Source organism: Lepidochelys kempii, chromosome 12 (genome assembly GCF_965140265.1).
Source record: "Lepidochelys kempii isolate rLepKem1 chromosome 12, rLepKem1.hap2, whole genome shotgun sequence".
Lineage (NCBI taxonomy): Eukaryota > Metazoa > Chordata > Testudines > Cheloniidae > Lepidochelys > Lepidochelys kempii.
Window position 1 is genome coordinate 5,633,480 of NC_133267.1, and position 23,487 is coordinate 5,656,966.

Here is a 23,487-nt window from a genome sequence, read left to right on the forward strand (position 1 = left end):
CTTCTTGAAGTGTGGGGCCCAAAACTGGACACAGTACTCCAGATGAGGCCTCACCAATGTCGAATAGAGGGGAACGATCACGTCCCTCGATCTGCTCGCTATGCCCCTACTTATACATCCCAAAATGCCATTGGCCTTCTTGGCAACAAGGGCACACTGCTGACTCATATCCAGCTTCTCGTCCACTGTCACCCCTAGGTCCTTTTCCGCAGAACTGCTGCCTAGCCATTCGGTCCCTAGTCTGTAGCTGTGTATCCTCCTTTCATTCATCCAGCCCATACTTCTTTAACTTGCTGGCAAGAATACTGTGGGAGACCATGTCAAAAGGTTTGCTAAAGTCAAGGAACAACACATCCACTGCTTTCCCCTCATCCACAGAGCCAGTTATTTCATCATAAAAGGCAATTAGATTAGTCAGGCATGACTTGCCCTTAGTGAATCCATGCTGACTGTTCCTGATCACTTTCATCTCCTCTAAGTGCTTCAGAATGGATTCCTTGAGGACCTGCTCTGTGATTTTTCCAGGGACTGAGGTGAGGCTGACTGGCCTGTAGTTCCCCAGATCCTCCTTCTTCCCTTTTTTAAAGATGGGCACTACATTAGCCTTTTTCCAGTCGTCCGGGACTTCCCCGGATCGCCATGAGTTTTCAAAGATAATGGCCAATGGCTCTGCAATCACAGCCGCCAACTCCTTTAGCACTCTTGGATGCAGCGCATCCGGCCCCATGGACTTGTGCTCGTCCAGCTTTTCTAAATAGTCCCGAACCACTTCTTTCTCCACAGAGGGCTGGTCACCTCCTCCCCATGCTGTGCTGCCCAGTGCAGTAGTCTGGGAGCTGACCTTGTTCGTGAAGACAGAGACAAAAAAAGCATTGAGTATATTGGCTTTTTCCACATCCTCTGTCATTAGGTTGCCTCCCTCATTCAGTAAGGGGCCCACACTTCCCTTGACTTTCTTCTTATTGCTAACATACCTGAAGAACCCTTCTTGTTACTTTTAACATCTCTTGCTAGCTGCAACTCCAAGTTTTATTTGGCCTTCCTGATTTCACTTCTGCATCCCCGAGCAATATTTTTATACTCTTCCCTGGTCATTTGTCCAATCTTCCACTTCTTGTAAGCTTCTTTTTTGTGTTTAAGATCAGCAAGGATTTCACTGTGAAGCCAAGCTGGTCACCTGCCATATTTACTGTTCTTTCTACACATTGGGATGGTTTGTCCCCGTAACCTCAATAAGGATTCTTTAAAATACAGCCAGCTCTCCTGGACTCCTTTCCCCCTCATGTTATTCTCCCAGGGGATCCTGCCCATCAGTTCCCGGAGGGAGTCAAAGTCTGCTTTTCTGAAGTCCAGGGTCCGTATTCTGCTGCTCTCCTTTCTTCCTTGTGTCAGGATCCTGAACTCGACCATCTCATGGTCACTGCCTCCCAGGTTCCCATCCGCTTTAGTTTCCCCTACTAATTCTTCCCGGTTTGTGAGCAGCAGGTCAAGAAGAGCTCTGCCCCTAGTTGGTTCCTCCAGCACTTGCACCAGGAAATTGTCCCCTACCCTTTCCAAAAACTTCCTGGATTGTCTGTGCACTGCTGTATTGCTCTCCCAGCAATATAAACTGCTCCCGTGAGAACCAGGGCCTGCGATCTAGTAACTTCCGTGAGTTGCCAGAAGAAAGCCTCATCCACCTCATCCCCCTGGTCCAGTGGTCTATAGCAGATTCCACCACGACATCACCCTTGTTGTTCACACTATTAAACTTAATCCAGAGACACTCAGGTTTTTCTGCAGTTTCATACTTGAGCTCTGAGCAGTCATACTGCTCCCTTATATACAGTGCAACTCCCCCACCTTTTCTGCCCTGCCTGTCCTTCCTGAACAGTTTATATCTATGACAGTACTCCAGTCATGTGAGTTATCCCACCAAGTCTCTGTTATTCCAATCACATCATAATTCCTTGATTGTGCCAGGACTTCCAGTTCTCCCTGCTTGTTTCCCAGGCTCATTGCATTTGTGTATAGGCACTTGAGATAACTCGCTGATTGTCCCTCTTTCTCAGTATGAGGCAGGAGCCCTGCCCTCTTGCGCACTCCTGCTCGTGCTTCCTCCCGGTATCCCACTTCCCCACTTACCTGAAGGCTTTGGTCTCCGTCCCCCAGTGAACCTAGTTTAAAGCCCTCCTCACTAAGTTAGACAGCCTGCTTGCGAAGATGCTCTTCCCTTTCTTGGTTAGGTGGAGCCCGTCTCTGCCTAGCACTCCTCCTTCTTGGAACACCATCCCATGGTCAAAGAATCCAAAGCCTTCTCTCCGACACCACCTGCGTAGCCATTCGTTGACTTCCACCATTCAACAGTCTCTACCCAGGCCTTTTCCTTCCATGAGGAGGATGGACGAGAAAACCACTTGCGTCTCAAACTCCTTTATCCTTCTTTCCAGAGCCACGTAGTCCACAGTGATCCGCTCAAGGTCATTCTTGGCAATATCATTGGTGCCCATGTGGAGAAGCAGGAAGGGGTAGTGATCCGAGGGCTTGATGAGTCTCGGCAGTCTCTCCGTCACATCGCGAATCCTAGCTCCTGGCAAGCAGCAGACTTCTCGGTTTTCCCGGTCGGGGCGGCAGATAGATGACTCAGTCCCCCTGAGGAGAGAGTCCCCGACCACTACCACCCGCCTCCTTCTCTTGGGAGTGGTGGTCATGGAACCCCCAACCCTAGGACTGTGCATCTCATGCCTTCCAATCGGTGGAGTCTCCTTCTGTTCCCTTCCCTCAGATGTATCATCTAGTCCACTCTCCACATTAGTACCTGTGGAGAGAACATGAAAACGGTTACTTACCTGTATCTGCGTTGCTGGTACATGGATGCTCCCCTTTCTTCTTCTGGAGGTCACATGCTGCCAAATTTCTTCACCATCCTCCTGTCCCCACTGCGCAGCCTGCTCTGAATCTTCAGAACATTGTGTCCGTAGAAGCATATCCTGACATCTGTCCAGAAAATCTTCAGTTTCTCTTATGCAACGCAAGATCGATAGCTGTTGCTCCAGACCTTGAACCTTCTCTTCCAATATGGAGACCAGCTTGCACTTTGTACAGACAAATTAAAGTGCAAAAGGGGATAATGTACCTCACAGAGATGTGGGAAGCTTAGTTCGGTTGATAACATTTGTGAGGGCTTTGAGATCCTTGGATGGCAGGTGCTTGTTTAATTCATTATGATTCATCTCGCCATTTCTAACCCAAAGAACAACTAAGGCCTCATCTGCACCTAAGACTTAGGTCAACCTATGTACATCACTCTCGGTTTGAAAAACTCACCCCCGTGAGAGATGTTGTTAGACCGAGCTGAGCCCCAGTATAGACACTGCTAGGCTGACAGAAGAATTCTTCCGTCAACTAGCTGTTGCTTCTCAAGGGGGTGAATTTACTACAGTGGCAGAAGAACCTCTTCCCGCACTGTAGTGAGTGTCTACACTGCAGTGGTGTAGCTGGAGTGCTGAGCGGTGCCACTGTAGTGCTTGTAGTGTAGACATAACCTTAGAGATACAATTCCAAAGTGAACTAGCCACAATTTGCTATCCTTTTGGTATTCGTTTCCAGCAGCGTTCCCTGCCAGCAGTTCTGTGTCTGTAAGTTCGAAGAGCTACAGAGTGAAATTCTTGATAGGTAAGTTCATAGAATCATAGAACTACAGGATTAGAAGGGACTGCAAGGGTCATCTAGTCTAACCCCCTGCCAGTTCACATTATAGTTGAGGTGGTAGAAGGAAGGGTAGAAGGAAGATCCTGGGAACTACAGGCCAGTCAGCCTCACCTCAGTCCCTGGAAAAATCATGGAGCATGAGAGGAAAGTGATCAGGAACAGCCAGCATGGATTCACCAAGGGAAGGTCATGCCTGACTAATCTAATCGCCTTTTACGATGAGATTACTGGTTCTGTGGATGAAGGGAAAGCAGTGGATGTATTGTTTCTTGACTTTAGCAAAGCTTTTGACACGGTCTCCCATAGTATTCTTGTCAGCAAGTTAAGGAAGTATGGGCTGGATGAATGCACTATAAGGTGGGTAGAAAGCTGGCTAGATTGTCGGGCTCAACGGGTAGTGATCAATGGCTCCATGTCTAGTTGGCAGCCGGTATCAAGTGGAGTGCCCCAAGGGTCGGTCCTGGGGCCGGTTTTATTCAATATCTTCATAAATGATCTGGAGGATGGTGTGGATTGCACTCTCAGCAAATTTGCGGATGATACTAAACTGGGAGGAGTGGTAGATACGCTGGAGGGGAGGGATAGGATACAGAAGGACCTAGACCAATTGGAAGATTGGGCCAAAAGGAATCTGATGAGGTTCAATAAGGATAAGTGCAGGGTCCTGCACTTAGGACGGAAGAATCCCATGCACCGCTACAGACTAGAGACCGAATGGCTAGGCAGCAGTTCTGCGGAAAAGGACCTAGGGGTGACAGTGGACGAGAAGCTGGATATGAGTCAGCAGTGTGCCCTTGTTGCCAAGAAGGCCAATGGCATTTTGGGATGTATAAGTAGGGGCATAGCGAGCAGATCGAGGGACGTGATCGTTCCCCTCTATTCGACATTGGTGAGGCCTCATCTGGAGTACTGTGTCCAGTTTTGGGCCCCACACTTCAAGAAGGATGTGGATAAATTGAAGAGAGTCCAGCGAAGGGCAACAAAAATGATTAGGGGACTGGAACATATGACTTATGAGGAGAGGCTGAGGGAGCTGGGATTGTTTAGCCTGCAGAAGAGAAGAATGAGGGGGGATTTGATAGCTGCTTTCAACTACCTGAAAGGGGGTTCCAAAGAGGATGGCTCTAGACTGTTCTCAATGGTAGCAGATGACAGAACGAGGAGTAATGGTCTCAAGTTGCAGTGGGGGAGGTTTAGATTGGATATTAGGAAAAACTTTTTCACTAAGAGGGTGGTGAAACACTGGAATGCGTTACCTAGGGAGGTGGTAGAATCTCCTTCCTTAGAGGTTTTTAAGGTCAGGCTTGACAAAGCCCTGGCTGGGATGATTTAACTGGGAATTGGTCCTGCTTTGAGCAGGGGGTTGGACTAGATGACCTTCTGGGGTCCCTTCCAACCCTGATATTCTATGATTCTATGATTCTATGGTAAAACTGTTGCCATTATAATCCCATATTTTATCCCACCCCTAACTTCCCAAATTGAGCTGAAACATACTTTGCTTGATCTCTGCCCAAAAGTGAACTGTCTTTGGAAAGTCTGAGCAAAGCCCCTTCTGCTGTGTCTGAGTTGGGAGAGCCCGGCAAACCCAGGTTGCTCACACTTACAGAAATTCCGGCTCCCGTTCCCCCTGCACTGATCATGTAAATACAAGTCAGATTTGCCGTGGAAGGAGCCCTCATCTGGGGGGAAACTGGCTCTGAATTAAATGGTTATATGACTGAAAAATCACTTCCAAGGATGCTCCGCAGCGTCTGCGATGATTTTTTTACTACCCCGCCCATTAGTGATGATCTAGTACACTGTGCTGAATTGGAAAGAGCTGAGGCTCTTAGGCTGTTGCTGAGGCAGTTTGCAAGAGGAATTTCAAAGCCCCTTTGCAACCTGTACAGCGCAGCCCTCCCCCACAACTGCTGCCTTAACCTCAGGGAAAGGAGAAATCTGCAGGTGTGGCAAGTTCGTATGCCCGTGCTCTCACTGCAGATTTTGCTGCAATCTGCTACATTCTGCAATTTCCATTTTTTAAAAATTAAGCTCCCCCCCCTTCACAACTTTGCATTAACATGAACAGATGTGCTGCAGCCCTGTTATCAGTGAGGTGTGAATGCCCCAACCTGGCTGGGCCAGTGAAATACTTACCTCATGAAGCCCAGGAATTGGCTTCTTTTCACGACCAAGCAGACGTCAGGTTGGTGCAGTGTGAAGGCTGCACAGCTCCAGCAACACTAGCCCCCTGCCCAACTGGCTCTGGCCTTCTGGTTGGGAAGCCCAGTGACCTGCAGTCCCCTGTAGCTCACACCAGGAGATTTCCCCCTTTTCCTTCTCTCCTCTCTAGTCTTCCCATGGACTTGTTCCTTACAACTGCCTAGGTTCTTCCTTCTAGTCCCGCCCCCTGGGCAAATGGAAGTCAAGGACCAGTAGCCCTTTCTTTCTCTGGCATCTCCAGGGGCAACTGTCCCTTCTCTCTCTCCCTTCTCCAGGTTCCCCCTTCCAGTTGTCCTGGCATATTCTCTCTCTTTTAATATCCTTAGGTTCCCCTTTCTTTCCTACCCCCTCCCCACACTGGGAGGCCAGCACGGAGAGCCACCAGGAGTTGAAGTGCACTAGTCTCTGGCAGCTCCAGCAGCTGCAGCCTGTAGAAGACAGTTGTACCGAGTGTTTTTTCCAGCTATAGTTGTCCAGCCCAGATAGTGGAATTGGGACACAGAGTGGAACTTGGGAGCGGATGGCTGGTGTGCCAGGGTACTGGATCAGGACTGACTCAGCTGCTGAATCACCTAGGTTTGCTTGGTGTCCACTATTAAATACTGACCCCCCTGCCGATGGCAGCACAAAGGGTGAGGTCACAAGCATGCACAATTCATTCATATTTCTGAAAAAATGTCTCTGCTAGAACTGCTTACTTGCAGCTTTGATCTGTGCTGTAGCCAGAGTGGCTGTACCTCTGAGAGATGCCTTTCCTCATCAGTTCAGTCAGGGCTTCAGTGTTCTGCAAACATATTTGTTCTTGCATTTAATATGTTACAAATAGCGATGTAGTCTAGGTGCAGAAGCAGAGGGGGTGTATTCCCTGGTTTGGGTGAGGAATGGCCCGTGCTCAGCTCACAGCTGCCCTGCTATCTGTCTCAGTGCTGGGCAGCGGTTGGGAGGATGAGAGAGAGACGTTCCTGTGCGCTGAATTCCTTTCCAGTTCCCTCTTTGTGGTTCGTAGTGGTTACCTTTCCTTGCTGCTCCAGATGGACACAGCTTTGCCAGTTACCCTCCTTGGTGACCATTCTACAGGACAGGTTGAACCTGCTTGTAATGATGCAATTACTAATCCAAAGCAAACGCTCTCATTGGGACTGCAGGCTGGATAGCCACAGAATCCCACAGCCCCTGCTCCAAATCATAATGACAATTCTCCGAACATACCTGTCAGTTCAGCGCAACTGCTCCTGTATTTCCCCTCTGTGGTCCAGCCAGGGCACCCACTCTCAGGCCTCCACCTCCCCAGCTGTTGGCTATCTGCATGGAGACCCATGTCCCTCTCCCTTCTGACCAGGGTATTTCCAGACTGCACAGTTCCCTGCCTTCACTGTGTTATTCCCAGCGCAGACAAATTGCCAAAGAACACCTGCTTGCTTTCTCTACAAAGATGGTTAACAGGTATAATGGCTACAGTTCTGAGCCAACTTTATTCTTAAGCTGTTACAAAGGAAACATATTAAACACAATAAAAGAGCCTACATGCATGCTAATAAACTTACCAGGGTTCACCCCAACATGGCAGGAGCAGTTCTTCACCCCGCCACCCACGGGGATGCCTTGTGATTACAAGTTCATCACAGCTTTAGCTCAGAACAAGCCATCAATCTTATGTGGCCTCAGTAGCCCTGGTCCTTCCAGTCCTGCCCTAAGGACTGGGACCCTCTATGGACCTGGGGTCCTGTCCATTTTCTGGAACAGGACGCAGACCCTGTCTTTGTCTGTTGGTCCCTGGGGAACCCAGTTTGAACTAGTGTATGTGCACCTTTCCAGGGGTGACTTCTCTACCGATGTCCCACCTGAGTGAATTAGCCTGACCACTCCCTTGCTGTTCTCCCATTTGCACTTCCCATGGAAATACATAAATTCCACATGCACACCCACATTTTTTAATACAGTGGACCCCAAATTCAGTAAGGTTGAACTCAGTTCAGTAAAGTTTATCTTACCTCCATAAGATAAACTTTTGTTCAGGATATTATAGGATATTCTGTCTGTTGCAATATGCATCATAGCAGAGTTCCAGACTCAGGGCCCTGTACATGACCAGGTCTGAAATTCCCCAGGCACAAAGCTCTGAAGCCATTGGGGTATTTCATACCAGTTCTGCCATAGCTAGTGCATTAAACTGCAAGCTTAGGGATCATGAGTTCTATTCCCAGGTCTTCCACTAGGCTGCTGCTCATATATCTGTTCCCTTCATAACACTTATTAGACTAATATACAATTAACATGGCATGTGTTAAATGGATTAAAAACTGGCTAACTGATAGCTCTCAAAATGTAAAGTGAAATTATCATTGAATGGGTGTGTTTCCAGTGGGGTCCCACAGGGATTGGTTCTTGGCCCTATGTTATTTAACATTTTTATCAGTAACCAGGAAGAAAACATAAAATCATGCATAAACAGGGGAATCTTGAGTAGAAGTAGAGAGGTTATTTTACCTCTGTATTTGGCAGTGGTGTGACTGAGGCTGTGTCCAATTCTGGTGAATTGGACATTGATAAATTGAAGAGGGTTTCAGAGAAGAGACACAAGAAAGATTAAAGGATTAAAAAGCATGCCTTATAGTGATAGACTCAAAGTGCTCAATCTGTTTATCTTAACAAAGAGAAGGTTAAGGGATGACTTGATCACAGTCTGTGAGTATCTACATGGGGAACAAAGAGTTAGTAATGGGCTCTTCCGTCTAGCAGAGAAAGGTAAAACGTGATCTGGTGGCTGGAAATTGAAGCTAGACAAAATCAGACTGGAAAGAAGGTGTGAATTTTTGACAGTGAGGGTAATTAACTATTGGAACAATTTACAAAGATTGTGGTGGATTCGCCATCAGTGACAATTTTTAAATCAAGATGGACTGTTTTTCTAAAAGATCTGCTCTAGGAATTATTTTGGAGACATTTGCCGGTCTGTGTTATACAGGAAATCAGACTAGATGATCATAGTGGTCCCCTCTGGCTTTGGAGTCTATGTATTTATGAAACCCTAATCTCCTCCCTCCCAGTATGTGGTCCAGGCACAAGGCATCCTTTCTTTCACTTATCTGGGGTAGGCCAGTGTATCCAGAGTTGGACTCCATCAGAGAATGATGTCATCATAAGATAACCAGCAAACTCTTCAATGTGTCCGTGACCTTCAGGCCTGGAACCCGTCCCTGTTCCTACCTGCTGCCCAGAATTCTCGTAGGGCACAAAGACAACTTAAAACTTTTTTATTTAAAAAGCTGGGAAAAGGGAGCTTGCAAGTAGCATGGGATGGGCGTCACCCTATAAACAGCAGCATTCGCTCCTAGAGTTCCCAGGGGTCCCACTTCAAGCCACAGTGGAAGAGATACAGCTTTCTGGGAACAGCTGTTTAACTAAGTAGCTCCAAATGTCTCTCTATTAGTAAATAAGGGGCGTAGTGACAGCAGGTATTGATGCAGCAGTTTACTTGGTAACGGTACTAGCTGTTGAAGAGCTTTGGGGTGCCGGTGGTCCTGGCAGGTCTCTTGCGTCTGGAGTTTGTTAGCTGACACCTCTGAAAGGGGATGTGTTCTGCTCCCAGGCCCTTGACACCAGTGGGATTATTCTTATTTTACAGGAACACGGCTGAAAGGGGGAGAAAAGATAAAAGAAGTGTGTACAGATTCGTGGGAGCCAGTGGGTCGAGTCTGTTCCCCAGAGGAAGGCTCAGCAGCTGTTACTCACCAGGAGCCCCCATCTGATGTGGCACCCAGAAGTTTTCAAACTGCACCTGTCACAGCAAAGGAAGTGAACCTCGACGTACTCACGAGTGGAGTTGCCTGTCTGCCAGGTGAGTAACTGAGCCAGAGGGATGGGCAGGAAGTGTTATGCTGGAGAAGGGCTGATGTAGGTGTGCTGCTGGTAGGGGTGCATTTTAGACTTTCCCGGGGGGCAGGAGGTCTGTGTGTGCCGTATTCCTTTCACTAGAAACATTTCTGAAATTCGCTCGCCAGCTCTTGGAGCTTTCAAGCTGAGTCGCGGACTGGCAGGAAACAGGAACTCACTCTCAAGAAGGACTGGATAATTTGCATCCAGGAGTCCTAATGTAACTATAACACCCTTGTGGCCAAGACGGAGTCCACTCTGTGGGGTGGCTGCGGTCAAGGAAAGGTGCACACGGGAACCCAGCAGGGAAACTCCCTTCCACCCCAGGGGCACCTGTTCCAATCCCCAACGTAAATACATACACACTGGAACAGTACAATGAATATAGGAAAGGGAAATATTTATTTACAGAGGGATGAATTTAGAAAAACAGCAGGAGAAAGATAAGGGGAGCATTAGAACAAGGGTTCATCTACCATGAGTGTCCAGTGTGAAAGGGTGGATGCCAAGCACTGCATCTAGACTCAGAGCTCAGGAATCCAGGACAGAGTTCCGGTCCAGCAGTGAATCTTGGGTGCTCCTGGTTGGCTTCGGTGCCAGTAAACTTTCCCCAACAAACCCCTCCAGTTTCCTTCTCTTCGGCTCTCTGCAAACCCACACAGAGTGACAACCGCCCCACTTAGCTAGCTACTGCCTCCCTCCTTATTCCCAATGCAAAGTCACAAGCCCCAGTACTGACAGTTGTCGCTGTGTTGATCCCAGGATATTAGAGACACAAAGTGGGTGAGGTAATATATTTTAGGGAACCAACTTCTGTTGTTGAGAGAGACAAGCTTTCGAGCATATGGCTATAACTATGCTGCAGAAGACAGCAGTCATACATCATGATCTGGATAGCTTGGTAAGCTGGGTCTGTTCAAACAAAATGTATTTTAATACAGTCAAATGCAAGGTCTAGGAACAAAGAATACAGGCTGTACCTAGAGAATGAGGTGCTGTGTCCTGGAAAGCAGCAACTCGGAAAAGGGACACAGTGGACCAGCAACTAAGCAGAGCCCCCTGTGCACTGTAGTGGCAAAAAGGGCTAATGCAATCTTTGGCTGTGTAAAGGGGAATAGTGGGCAGAAGTAGGGAGGTGATTTTAACTCAGCATATGGCACTGGTGAGACCAACACCAGGATACTGCATCCAGTATGATGCTTTCCAGTATGATGCAGAAAAGAGCCACAGAAATGACTCAAGGGCTGGAGAAAACACCTTACAATGAGAGACTTCAGGAGCTCAATATGTGTAGAAGGCCGAGGGGCAACTTGATTACTGTATATAAGTACCTTCGTGGGGAGAAAATAACACCTACTAAAAGGCTCTTTAATCTAGTGGAGAAAAGCAGAACACGAACCACTGGCTGGACATAGAACCCAGACAAAATAGAAATAGGGCCCCGTTTTTTAACAGTGAGGATAATTAACCATTGGAACAAACTACCAAATCAAGTCTGGATGCCTTTCTGGAAGATATTCTTTATCCAGGCACAAGTTGTTGGGCTCCACACAGGGGTAACTGAGTGAAGGTCTCTGGCCTGTGTTATACGGGAGGTCAGATCAGATGATCTGATGGTCCCTTCTGCCCTTAAACTCTATGAATCTATGAAAAATGCAAACCAAAAATGTCACATGCACGTAAACCACTTAGAAATAATAACCCATGAACACAGGTGCAGCCTTCCAGAAATGCTTGAAGGGAACCTTCATCTGAGGGAGGAGCAACATCAGAAGCACTAAATGCATCCAAATCATCCCCGGGAAGTGGGAGTGCCCAGCATACTATTAGGAGGAGTGGAGGAGTGTGAGCTGGGGGAGATGCGCACATGCTCAAACACACACAGACACCCCCCCCCCATGAGATGTTAGACATGGGTAGGGGTTATGGGAACACCATGGTTACAGTGAAGAGAGTAAATATAGTTTTATAAGGGGTAGGAACTAACAGAGGAGGTTCAGAAGAGGCTTTCCTCTGGGCAGGATGTTTCATTAGTCAATTGCGGCAACCCTTGCACTTTCCTATGAATTATCCAGTACCAGCCATTGATGGAGACAGACCCCTTGTCTGATCTGGTCAGGTAATTTCTATACTCCTATGTGGGAATCAGGGGAAAGTTTAATCCAGTTCTTGCGGTTAATAATTCTGAGGACAATAACTGATGCTTAAGAAAAAGGTGAAAACAACCCCTGCTGAACTTGACCATTGTATCATCTTGTCCATAAAGAGAGGATTCTGTCCTGATCTCTCAGGAAGTCAGATAATGTCCTGGAGCATGAGAGTTTTGAGGACTTCTCTCTTAACTCACAGAGCTACGTATATTATTAATGAACTCTTTCTATTTTATCACCATTTTCTGGTCGTGTATTGCCTGGAACAGAACACAATATTCCAGGTGCAATAACAGTGCTCCTGATTTATTTAATCTCCCTTTCAGACCTGACTTTAGAAGAACAAAGACCATTTAATGGTCCTGCTCCCTGAAAAGGAGTTAACCCTACTTGTGATTTCCCCTCTGTTTTAAATAATGGCTGCTCGGGGCCCTGGCTCTCATTGCTGGACTTCACTGAGAGGTTTGCTCCTAGCAGAGCAGATCTGTTTATTTGGGGCTCATTGTGCCCTCACTGAAATGACTTATTTACTTCATTTTATTTCTATTCACATTCCCTCCAAGGGACAGCAGGGGCCAAGTGGGTAAGATACAGAAAAGTGTAATTTAATTATTATTTTTTTAGGATTCTGCTTTTGTTAGGTTTCTTGGGATGTTTTTAATCATGTCATGCCATTTTTACGACTGGAACAAGAGACATGTGTTCCCAGCTTGTATAGATGAGCGGTCTCCTCAGAACAGTGAGATCGTGGGATACAGCAATGCTGGTAACTTGCCCTTGCCTGGGGGTCTCTGCCAGTTTTGTTGAATAGAAGAGACCAGGTATGGATCTCTGAGGTGAAATATAGAACTCTGAAACACACCGGTCGGGTGCAATTGCACTGTCCCCTTGGGTCCTTTGCTTCCTTGTTCTCAGTGCAGAGCCAAGCAATCCCAAGCCAAGCAAGGAGGATTGTTGAACACCAATTAACACATCTTGCAGAATTCCTGGGATAAAGATGGATAACCTCTTAAACCCGCCCCCCTCCCCCCATAACTTCTGCCCCTGGAATTTTTGTCATGAAGGAGAGAGCCACAACTGCCTTTCAGCTCTCCTTTCCTGGCTGGCAAGATCAAAGGTGTTTGGTGAAAGCAAAGGTCTTTCACCTGCTCCACGCACAGAGCCCTGGGGAATTCAGCTTGCTCTGGGTGGGGGAATCAGCTGCCTTGTGCATGCTCTCTTTGTTCACACCTTAACCCGCTGGCATCCCCTGCAGAAGGACGCCAAACCTCCTGCAAGGTTAACAGTGTGTGCCCAGCGCCCATTGTCCCTTTAGGGCTACCATAGTGTGATGGGCTCCTCCACAGTGAGGGGAAAGCCATGCTTCTGATGCTTCCACCTTGCGCTGGCCCTGGAGTGGGAGCTGCGGGTTCTCTCTCTGTAGATTTGTTCTGAAGAGGAGCCTGCTGCTTTGTGTGCTGGGAGACTGGGCTTTCCTCCCTCCGCCTGGAGTATTAGTCCTGAATTTGATTAGGCTGCACACAGTTCTTCAAAGCTGTTTAAATTCCTTCCAGCTGACAGCAATCAGCTGCAGAAGTAATCACGCTGGCTGAGGGCCAAGAGGGCTTTAGGCCCGTCAAGCCTGAGTTGTATTACTTTGTGCAGTGCTGAGTGTGGGCCTGAATCGCTGTTTCCAGTAACTACAACAGAACTTTATTAGAGACCGTGCAAACAGCGAGCGTTATCTGTGCCTCTCAGTGGCTATAGTACTGCTTCAATGGCAGGTCCTGGTCTTCTCCCGATGGGCACTGGCATGTTGTAGAGGTTGTGTGCTCAATTCTGTGGGGGTGGGAAGTGGGGGAAGAGCCTTTGGTCCCAGTAGCGATGCTGTAATTTACAGGGAGCATAACTAAGGGCTGTGGGTGAGATGGGCTGCCCTGGGGGTAATCTGTGGGGGGTGGGGAGGATCCGTCAAGGCTCTGACAAATGGCAGATGTTAAAATAAATTCTCATTTTCAGGCACCAGAGACAAATGTGGACGTGCAGTGGCCATAATCACCACAAGGAACACGATTTGGCTAAACCCCCATTGCAACACCAACGAGCTGGTGGGCCTCCTCCTGTACTTACACAGCATCCCAAGGTTGGTGCCATTTCCAGGCTGGGCAGGGTGTCAGACAGGCAGGACAGGGCAAACTCGACTGGGGGCTAGCTGAATGGAGCTGGCGTCCTTTGGCAGCATGAGGAGATGGCCCCAAACAGCTCTGAAACTGCACGAGCAACAGATCCGCTGACTGCGTGCTTTGGACATGCAGCGTGCGGTATACGCATGCTAAGCAGCAGCGTTATGTGTATCTTGTTCTACGTTTCCAAGCATTGCCATAAATCCAAACCATTTCTCACTCTTCTGCATTAACTCCAAAAATAGGGCTTAGAAAACCTGACGTTGACAGTTCTGGGGTAGCCCAGCAACAGCCCCGTGACATAGTTCTAGGAAACAACCTTCCTGACAGCCTGTCCTCCAGTGACGAAGGCAGCTGCAGAGGCTGAGCAAGTGTGCCTCAGGTGGACGAGCGACATATTGGCATCACGGATGTGATGCAGTTTGCCAGGAAGGGCTAAACGCATTCAGAATGTATCCGTTTGTCACGTGCTGTGTCGTTTCCCCCCTACTGCTGCTGCCATGGGCTCCCTGGCTGACGGGGCTTCTTCCAGCTCCTCGCAGACTCCGTTAGGTCTTAGCTCCTGGTCTGCGTTCTGTAATGCTTTGAAAAATACGATTAGGTCCAAGTGTGAGCTTTGTCGTCAGTGCAGCCGAAAGGCTGCTGCGTGCCAGCCCTTGGGCATAGTCAGTGAGTGCTGCCACTCCCCATGGCTTTCCTCCTCACTACCTGCCTCCAGAGAGATGTGATAGTCTGTGTTGTCTGCAGATTTGCTGCTGGGGTCTGGGGTGTGGTGCGGCATGGCAAGAATGACAGTGTCATGGGAGGAGGTGTGGTAGGTGGGGCATCAGGAATTCACTTAGCAGTAAAAGGGAAGAAGAAAGAGCAGCCTAGGCAACTTCAAAGGGAAGATATTGTGGCTAATAAAAAGACGCCAGTTAGTGGCTTCCCTTTACAGAGTGGTGTGGGTATGCCCGGCATGGTACCCCATGTTATCTAACAGTACCCCATGAATAACCCGTGCTGCACTGGAGCAATGACACACTAACTATTTCTTTCCCTTTCCTCACAGAGCAGAGTGCCGAGCTTTGGGCCTAACCATTCTGGTAGATGCTCGTCGCTGTTCACCAGTTCCTGCCCTTTTTAAGGCTTTCAGCTTAGTACAGGTGAGCCCGCAGAAGCAGCCCCAGCCCTTTGGCCCCAGGCTCTTTGGTGTGGTTGCTGCGTTCCAGCTGCCAGCTGCCCTGAAATCCATCTGTGCCATCCCAGGTTTTGGCTGCTTTCAGGAGGTGGAGCGCTGCCCTGTTTCAGGGGGACCCCTTGCCTGTACTTCCCAGTCCTCTGGAAAAGCCAGAGCCCTGACTTTGGGGGGGAAACAGCTGCACTCCTTTCAGCCACTCTGAGAGCCTTGTCCCCAGGCCCGTAAGTGCTGTCCATGGAACTCTGCTCAGAATGTGCAACCACATTTCTGGCGAGTGTCTCTGTTGGCATCAAGATTTTGTTTTCATTCATCAGCTGCGTGAAATACTCAGTGGACCGTCACCTACAAAGACGCATTAGAAGTGAAGCAGAAAGGCTAGGGCTGTGGCTCGCGGGACTGTCCCTGAAGGAGAAGGGCGGTGCTTTATGTCAGTGCTATTGGGAGGAACGTGTACTGCTGTTGATCTGGCAAGGGGGTGAATGATTGGAAGCAGACATGCTGTAACTTAATCTTGTTTCAGGTCAAAGGCTTTCATGTCAGTCAGCTGGAAATCAAGTGTATTGTGTTGACACTGATCAGAACTTATTTCCCATCTGTTGTTAGAAATCCAAACGAGGTAACGAGTTGTAGCTACAAGTAATCATGGTTAAGCAGGTGCCTCTTTGCACTGGCCTTTTGGCCCTGCAGGGTGTCCACTCAATCAGACTCTGAATGAACCCATGATGAGATTTTAATGACACTTGTGCATGCAGAGAGGGCAGTCTGCTGGCTGCGTGGGTGGTGCTTTGCTCTGCCAAATCAGAGAGCTGGGGCTGAGTCATGGGTCTCCTCTCTTCCTTCCAAAGCTGGGTGGAGTTGGGAGCTGTGCTCAAGCTCCCAAGCAGCATGCTTCGCCCCTGGGGCAAGGGAGTATCTCATGGTGCTGAGCTCTTGCTCCCAGTGCTGCCAGGGTAACAGTCACAGCTCCTAGGAAAGGGACTGTCTTTCATTTCACAGTGTCGCTCCTTGGTGCCCGGGTCAGGGCTCTGAAAGGTGCATAGCTGTGTTTCAGATGACAGACTTCCTAGAAATCAGTAATGCTTTTAGGGAACTGGGTGATCAGAACATAGGACTAGAAGGGGGGATCTTGGGTCATTGAGTCCAGTTCCCTGCTATCATAGGTACCCCAGTTGTATAATCCTGTTAATACATTTATCAAGCTCCATCTTCAAACCAGTTGGGTTTCTTCTCCCCACTCCTCCTACTGGGAACAATTTTCCAAGGGTTGTGGTGGAGTCTCCATCACTGACTATTTTAAAGCCAAGATTGGACGTTTTTCTAAATGTTATGCTCTAGGAATTATTTTGGGGATGTTCTCTGGCCTGTGTTATGCAGGAGTTCAGACTAGATGATCAGAATGGTCCCTTCTGAGCTTGGAAGTTTCAGTATCATTAGTCACTATCAGTATCATTAGTCAGTATCATTATCCCCATTTTACAGATGGAGAAAGTGAGGCACAGAGAAATTAAAGTGACTTTCTTACCCAGCAGGCCAATGGCAGAGCTAGGAATAAAACCCTGTACGCTTGAGTCCTAGGCCGGTACCCTAGTACTCTATTGCCTAGAGTATAGACTAGAATATATTTTGATGTTCATACTCCACTGTATCTCAGGGGATGGATGGTTATATACTCCTGTTTTTTTGCCAGAGGAAAAGTACTATCATGGAAGATTAGGGTTGGAAGAGACTTCAGGAGGTCATCTAGTCCAACCTCCTGCTCAAAGCAGGACCAACCCCAACTAAATCATCCCAGCCAGGGCTTTGTCGAGCCAGGTCTTAAAAACCTCCATGGATGGAGATTCCACCACCTCTCTAGGTAACTCATTCCAGTGCTTCACCACCCTCCTAGTGAAAACGTTTTTCCTAATATCCAACCTAAACCTCCCCCACTGCAACTTGAGACCGTTGCTCCTTGTTCTGTCATCTGCCACCACTGAGAACAGCCGAGCTCCCTCCTCTTTGGAAAACCCCTTTAGGTAGCTGAAGGCTGCTATCAAATCCCCCCTCACTCTTCTCTTCTGCAGACTAAATAACCCCAGTTCCCTCAGCTTCTCCTCGTAAACCATGTGCCCCAGCCCCCTAATCATTTTTGTTGCCCTCTGCTGGACTCTCTCTAATTCGTCCACATCCTTTCTGTAGTGGAGGGCCCAAAACTGGACACAGTACTCCAGATGAGGCCTCACCAGTGCCAAATAGAGGGGACTAATCACTTTCCTCGAACTGCTGGCAACGCTCCTACTAATACAGCCCAATATGCCGTTAGCCTTCCTGGCAACAAGGGCACACTGACTCATATCCAGCTTCTTGTCCACTGTAATCCCCAGGTCCTTTTCTGCAGAACTGCTGCTGAGTCAGCTGGTCTCCAGCCTGTAGCGGTGCATGGGATTCTTCTGTTCCAAGAGCAGGACTCTGCACTTGTCCTTCTTGAACCTCATCAGATTTCTTTTGGCCCAATCCTCCAATTTGTCTAGGTTACTCTAGACCCCATCCCTACCCTCCAGTGTATGTACCTCTCCCCGCAGTTTAGTGTCATCTGCGAACTTGCTGAGGGTGCAATCCATCCCATCATTCAGATCATTAATGAAGATGTTGAACAAAACCGGCCTGAGGACCAACCTCTGGGGCACTCCGCATGATACCAGCTGCCAACTAGACATCGAGCTGTTGGTTACTACTCGTTGAGCCTGATGATCGAACCAGCTTTCTGTCCACCTTATAGTCCATTCCATCCAATCCATACTGTTTTAACTTGCTGGCAAGAATACTGTTGGAGACCATATTTAAAGGTTTGCTAAAGTCAAGGTATATTACGTCCACCGCTTTCCCCATATTCACAGAGCCAGTTATCTCACCATAGAAGGCAATCAGGTTGGTCAGGCATGGCTTGCCCTTGGTGAATCCATGTTGACTGTTCCTGATCACTTTCCTTTCCTCCAAGTGTTTCAGAATGGATTCCTTGAGGACCTGCTCCATGATTTTTCCAGGGACTGAGGTGAGGCTGACCTGTCTGTAGTTCCCCGGATTCTCCTTTTTCCCTTTTTTAAAGATGGGCACTACATTAGCCTTTTTCCAATTGTCTGAGATCTCTCCTGATCACCATGAGTTTTCAAAGATAATGGCCAATGGCTCTGCAATCACATCAGCCAACTCCCTTAGCACCCTCGGATGCATTGCATGCGGCCCCATGGACTTGTGTATGTCCAGCTTTTCTAAATAGTCCTTATCCTGCTCTTTCACCACTGAGGGCTGCTCACCTCCTCACCATACTGTGCTGCCCAGTGCCTTGTCTGTGAAGACTGAGGCAAAAAAAGCATTGAGTACTTCAGCTTTTTCCACATCATCTGTCACTAGTTGCCTCCCCGATTCAGTAAGGGGCCCACACTTTCCCTGACCACCTTCTTGTTGCTAACATACCTGTAGAAACCCTTCTTGTTACCCTTCACATCCCTTGCTAGCTGCAACTCCAATTGTACTTCGGCCTTCCTTGTTACACCCCTGCATACTCGAGCAATATCTTTATACTCCTCCCTAGTCATCTATCCAAGTTTCCACTTCTTTTAAGCTTCCTTTTTGTGTTTAAGCTCACCAAAGATTTCTTTGTTAAGCCAAGCTGTTCGCCTGCCATGTTTGCTATTATTTCTGCACATCAGGATGGTTTGTTCCTGTGCCCTCACTAAGGCTTCTTTAAAATACAGCCAGCTCTCCTGGACTCCTTTCCTCCTCATATTAGCCTCCCAGGGGATCCTGCCCATCAGTTCCCTGAGGGAGTCAAAATCTGCTTTTCTGAAGTCCAGGATCTGCATTCCGCTGCTATTCTTTCTTCCTTTTGTCAGGATCCTGAACTCGACCATCTCATGGTCACTGCTGCCCAGGTTGTGACCCACTTCTACTTCCCCTACCAATTCTTCCCTGTTTGTGAGCAGCAGGTCAAGAGGAGCATGGTTCCTAGTTGGTTCCTCCAGCACTTTCACCAGGAAGTTGTCCCCAACACTTTCCAAAGACTTCCTGAATGGTCTATGCACTGCTGTATTGCTCTCCCAGGGGTGATTGAAGTCCCCCAGGAGAACCAGGGCCTGTGTTCTGGAAACTTCAGTTAATTGTCCGAAGAAAGCCTTGCCTACCTCATCCTCCTGGTCCGGTGGTCTACAGCAGACGTCCACCACAACATCACCCTTGTTGCTCTCCCCTCTAAACCCAAAGACTCTCAACAAGCTTTTCTCCAGTTTCATACTGGAGCTCTGAGCAATCATACCGCTCTCTTCCATACAGTGCAACTTCTCCACCTTTTCTCCGGCACCTCTCCTTCATGAACAGTTTATACCCATCCATGACAGTGCTCTAGTCATGTGAGTTACCCCACGAAGTTTATGTTGTTCCAGTCACATCATAGTTCCTTGACTGTGCCAGGACTTCCAGTTCTTCCTGCTTGTTTCCAAGGCTTCTTGCGTTCGTGTACAGGAACCTAAGATAACTAGCCGATTGCCCTACGTTCTTAGTATGAATCAGGAGCCCCCCCCCCCGTTTTACCCTCCTCCTTGTGTTTCCTCCTGGTATCCCATTCCCCCACTTACCTCAGGGCTTAGGTCTCCATCCCCCGGCGAACCTAGTTTAAAGCCCTCCTCACTAGGTTAGCAAGCCTGCCTGCAAAGATGCTCTGCCTTTCTTTGTTAGGTGGATCCCAGCTCTTCCTAGCAATCCTTCTTCCTGGAACAACATCCCATGGTCGAGGAATCCAAAGCCCTCTCTCTGACACCACCTGCGTAACCACGCATTTACCTTCACATTCGATGGTTCCTACCTGGACCTTTTCCGTCAACAGGGAGAATGGATGAGAACATGACTTGCGCCTCAAACTCCTTTATCCTTCTTCCCAGAGCCACGTAGTCTGCAGTGACCCACTCAAGGTCATTCTTGGCAGTATCATTGGTGCCTACATGGAGAAGTAGGAAGGGGTAGCGGTCCGAGGGCTTGATCAGTCTTGGCAGACACTCCGTCACATCCTGAATTATAGCTCCAGGCAAGCAGCACACTTCTCAAGTCTCCTGGTCTGGTCGGCAGATGGATGACTCTGTCCCCCTTAGGAGGCTGTCCCCACCCACCACCACCCATCTCCTTCTCTTGGGAGTGGTGGTCGTGGAACCCCCATCCCTAGGACAATGCATCCGATGCCTTCCGGTCGACAGGGTCTCCTTCTGATCCCTTCCCTCAGAGGGCTCTTCCAAATCCTTCTCTGCAGTAGTACCTGTTCAGAGAGCCTGAAAACGGTTTCTTACCTCTATCTGCACTGGGGGTATATGGGTTCTCCTCTTTCTTCTGGAGGCCAAATGCTGCCAATTTTCTTCCCCGTTTTGCACTGCCCTCTCTGAATCTTCAGCATGCTCTGCCTGCAGTACCAAATGCTGACTTCTGTCCAGAAAGTCTTCATTTTCTCTGATGCAACGCAGGGTTGATACTTGGGTCTCTAGTCCTTTAACCTTCTCTTCCAATAGGGAGACCAGCTTGCACTTTGTACAGACGAAGTTGTTTCTATTCTCTGGGAGACAGACAAACATGGCACTTCCTGGGCAGGTCACAACAGCTGATGGCTCACTATCCGTATTGTCTTCCTTCTAAGAGCCTCTTCAGATGTTGTATTTACTGCTCACAGAAGCCAGAAAGGCAAAAAACTCTGTGGGAGCTCCCCACAGACAAACTACTTCTGTTTTCCTCTCCTCTGTTTCCCGCCGCTGTACTACCCACCTTCTCCTGTCTGTTCACCTAATTTGATGGAACATCTGCAGTTATCTGATAATGTGGTTGCGAGAATCAACGGGCCAGAGTTATTTAGGGAATAATTAAAATGAGAGGACGCAGGTGCATGTGGCTATCCCGTTTTCAGTGACTAGCTGTGCATTTCCTTCCTTTCAAGCCGAGTTCACAGTGGTCTCTGAATGTGACTCATTGGAACGCAGTGCAAATGGAATTTGCTAAGCCATATATTTTTAATTCTGTTGAGAAATGGAAAATAGATCCTGGACTATTTCAGACCCTGAACCTGTCCTTCTTCCATGTAAACCTGTCACATTCCGTAGTGTTTCCAAAGGCAAATGTGTAAATGACATGGCTGAAGGACAAGGAGTTTGGCCTGGAATCTGCACAAAAGGAGCATTACAATACCTAACGTTTAGGTGCTAGAAACTCCCTGTGATCCACAAAGCCTGAGTTAGGTGCCTTGGCTCCACATACAACGAATGGGGAGAATTAGGTGCCTTAAACTGCGAGTCACAAAAGCCAGCATGCTAGGTGGGGAGCTGCCTAAGCTAGCCAATGGGACAGGTCAACAAGAAGGATGTACGCTAAGCTGCTCCTCTCTAACCCCCTCTCAGAGATAGGGGCCTGAATCCAGGCTGCTGGCAGGCATCTATTTCTGCCACTGATTCACAGCCAGGAACCCTCGTTGGGGTTAGGCGTCCACTCCAATTTCGCAAGCAGCCAGTGGGGAGGATGACCTCCCACATAGCTTTTAGCCCAGTGGTTAGGGTATTCACCTGGCACATGGGAGACTCCTGGTTCACATCTCCCCTCAGCCTGAGGAGAACAAGGGATTTGAAGCATGCTCTGCTACTTCTCAGGTGGATGCTCTAGCCCCAGGGCTATAGGACATGCTGATGGGGGAGGGTATTCCCCTAATCTCTGCCTTGAAGCTATTGCACGGTGGCTAAATAATTAAAGCATCCTTAGAGCAGGAGGAGTGGACTCTGGGTCTCTCACATGCTGGGTGAGTGCACTAACCACCAGGTAAGAGTCATTTTCGGCATGGGCGGTGGGTGAACCACAAGCTCAGGGAGGCTAGCTCCACCCCTTCTGCCTGAGGTCCTGCCCCTCCCGCCCCCCTTCCCCTGCTGAATCCCAGAGGGCCCCCTCCCAGTGGCCGCCAGTCCCCCTGCCTCAGGCCACCCGAGCGCCTTCAGCCCCGGAGCACCAGCGGACAATGTATGGTTCCCCCGCCCAGCCCCAGAGCACTGGGCAGGCGATTGGCATGCCCCCTCACAGCCCCGGAGCACCAGGGGGCAGCAGGCGGCCCTCCCCCCCCCAGCCCTGGACTTGGGCATCCTCAGCCATCCGAAGTGCCAACCGCCCTAGCTCCAGCCCCAGCAGGCTTCCCGGAAGAGGAGCAGCCTGCCTGGGCTGGGGCCAACTAGTGGCAAGCAGGAGGGGGCTTCAGGGTGGAGCATGGGCGGGGCCATGCGGGGCTGTTTGGGAAGGCACAGCCTTCCCCAGTCTCTTATACGTGCCACCCAAAATTCTCAGGGTTGTCTTTTCTCCCTCACTCTGGCCTAAATCACTCTTTCATTAGTTCTCCACAATGGAACAGCTTCAACAGGAGAGACATATCCCATAGCTCAGTGGTTAGGGTGCTCGCCTCAAAGGTAGCAGATCCCTGTTCAAATCCTTTCCCCCTCTGAGGCAGAGAGGGGACTTGAACGGTGGGCGGGGGCTCTCCCATCTCAACTGAGTGCCCTAACCCCTGCGTTAAAAGTTACGAGGGAGATCCTCCTTGTTCTCCCAACCACCGCCCTAGGTGTTTTGTGTCAACTTGCCTAAGGAGCCCAATCCAGTCGCTGTACTCAGCAGGCATGTACCGGATTGGGTCCTGCACACGAGTTAGGTTTGTGAATCGTCCTGGGGCTTAGGTGTCTGGATACCTAGAATGAGGGAGGCAGCTGTGTACAAGCCCAGAGGCATACACATAGGCAGCTAGGGATCTTTTACTGCAAAGTTTAGTGAGTTTAGGTGGCTACAAAGTTCAGTGGAAGTTTTGTGAATCGCAGTGGAGCCTGGAACTGGGACTTGGATACCTAAGTACTTTTGTGAATTTAAGCCTTTGTGCCTTAGGTGCAGATACTTTATACCTATCAGTCATGCTCATACTTCCATAGATACAGACTTCTTTCAGCAATACAGAAGCTTCCAACAGCATATGTATTTTGTAAGAAAAATCAAATATGTTTCCGTATTCTGCTTAAAACGGAGTGTAGCATGATCCCACTACACCCTGTTGATACAGAACAAAGCATGTCATTTCCACATATCTCTGTCTGACTGGGCTGCTTTGCAGAATCTTTCAGGTTCTCTCCAGGACACTGCTCTTTGTGGAAGAGCTGTCATCAGTATACACTGATTATACTGTATGACCAGTGAAGTTAGG

General features: G+C 48.8%; 1 protein-coding gene across 5 annotated transcripts in view; it reads left to right on the plus strand.

Annotated features, from left to right (window-relative positions):
• Positions 1 to 23,487, plus strand: part of PLEKHG4 (pleckstrin homology and RhoGEF domain containing G4) — a 171,011-nt gene that overhangs the window by 34,573 nt on the left and 112,951 nt on the right. For all 5 annotated transcript variants that reach the window (XM_073307290.1, XM_073307293.1, XM_073307294.1 and 2 more), the window contains exons 4-6: positions 9,521 to 9,733; positions 13,917 to 14,040; positions 15,132 to 15,225. In XM_073307290.1, the coding sequence (XP_073163391.1) occupies positions 9,521 to 9,733; positions 13,917 to 14,040; positions 15,132 to 15,225 (431 nt within the window). The remainder of the gene's footprint in view (positions 1 to 9,520; positions 9,734 to 13,916; positions 14,041 to 15,131; positions 15,226 to 23,487) is intronic.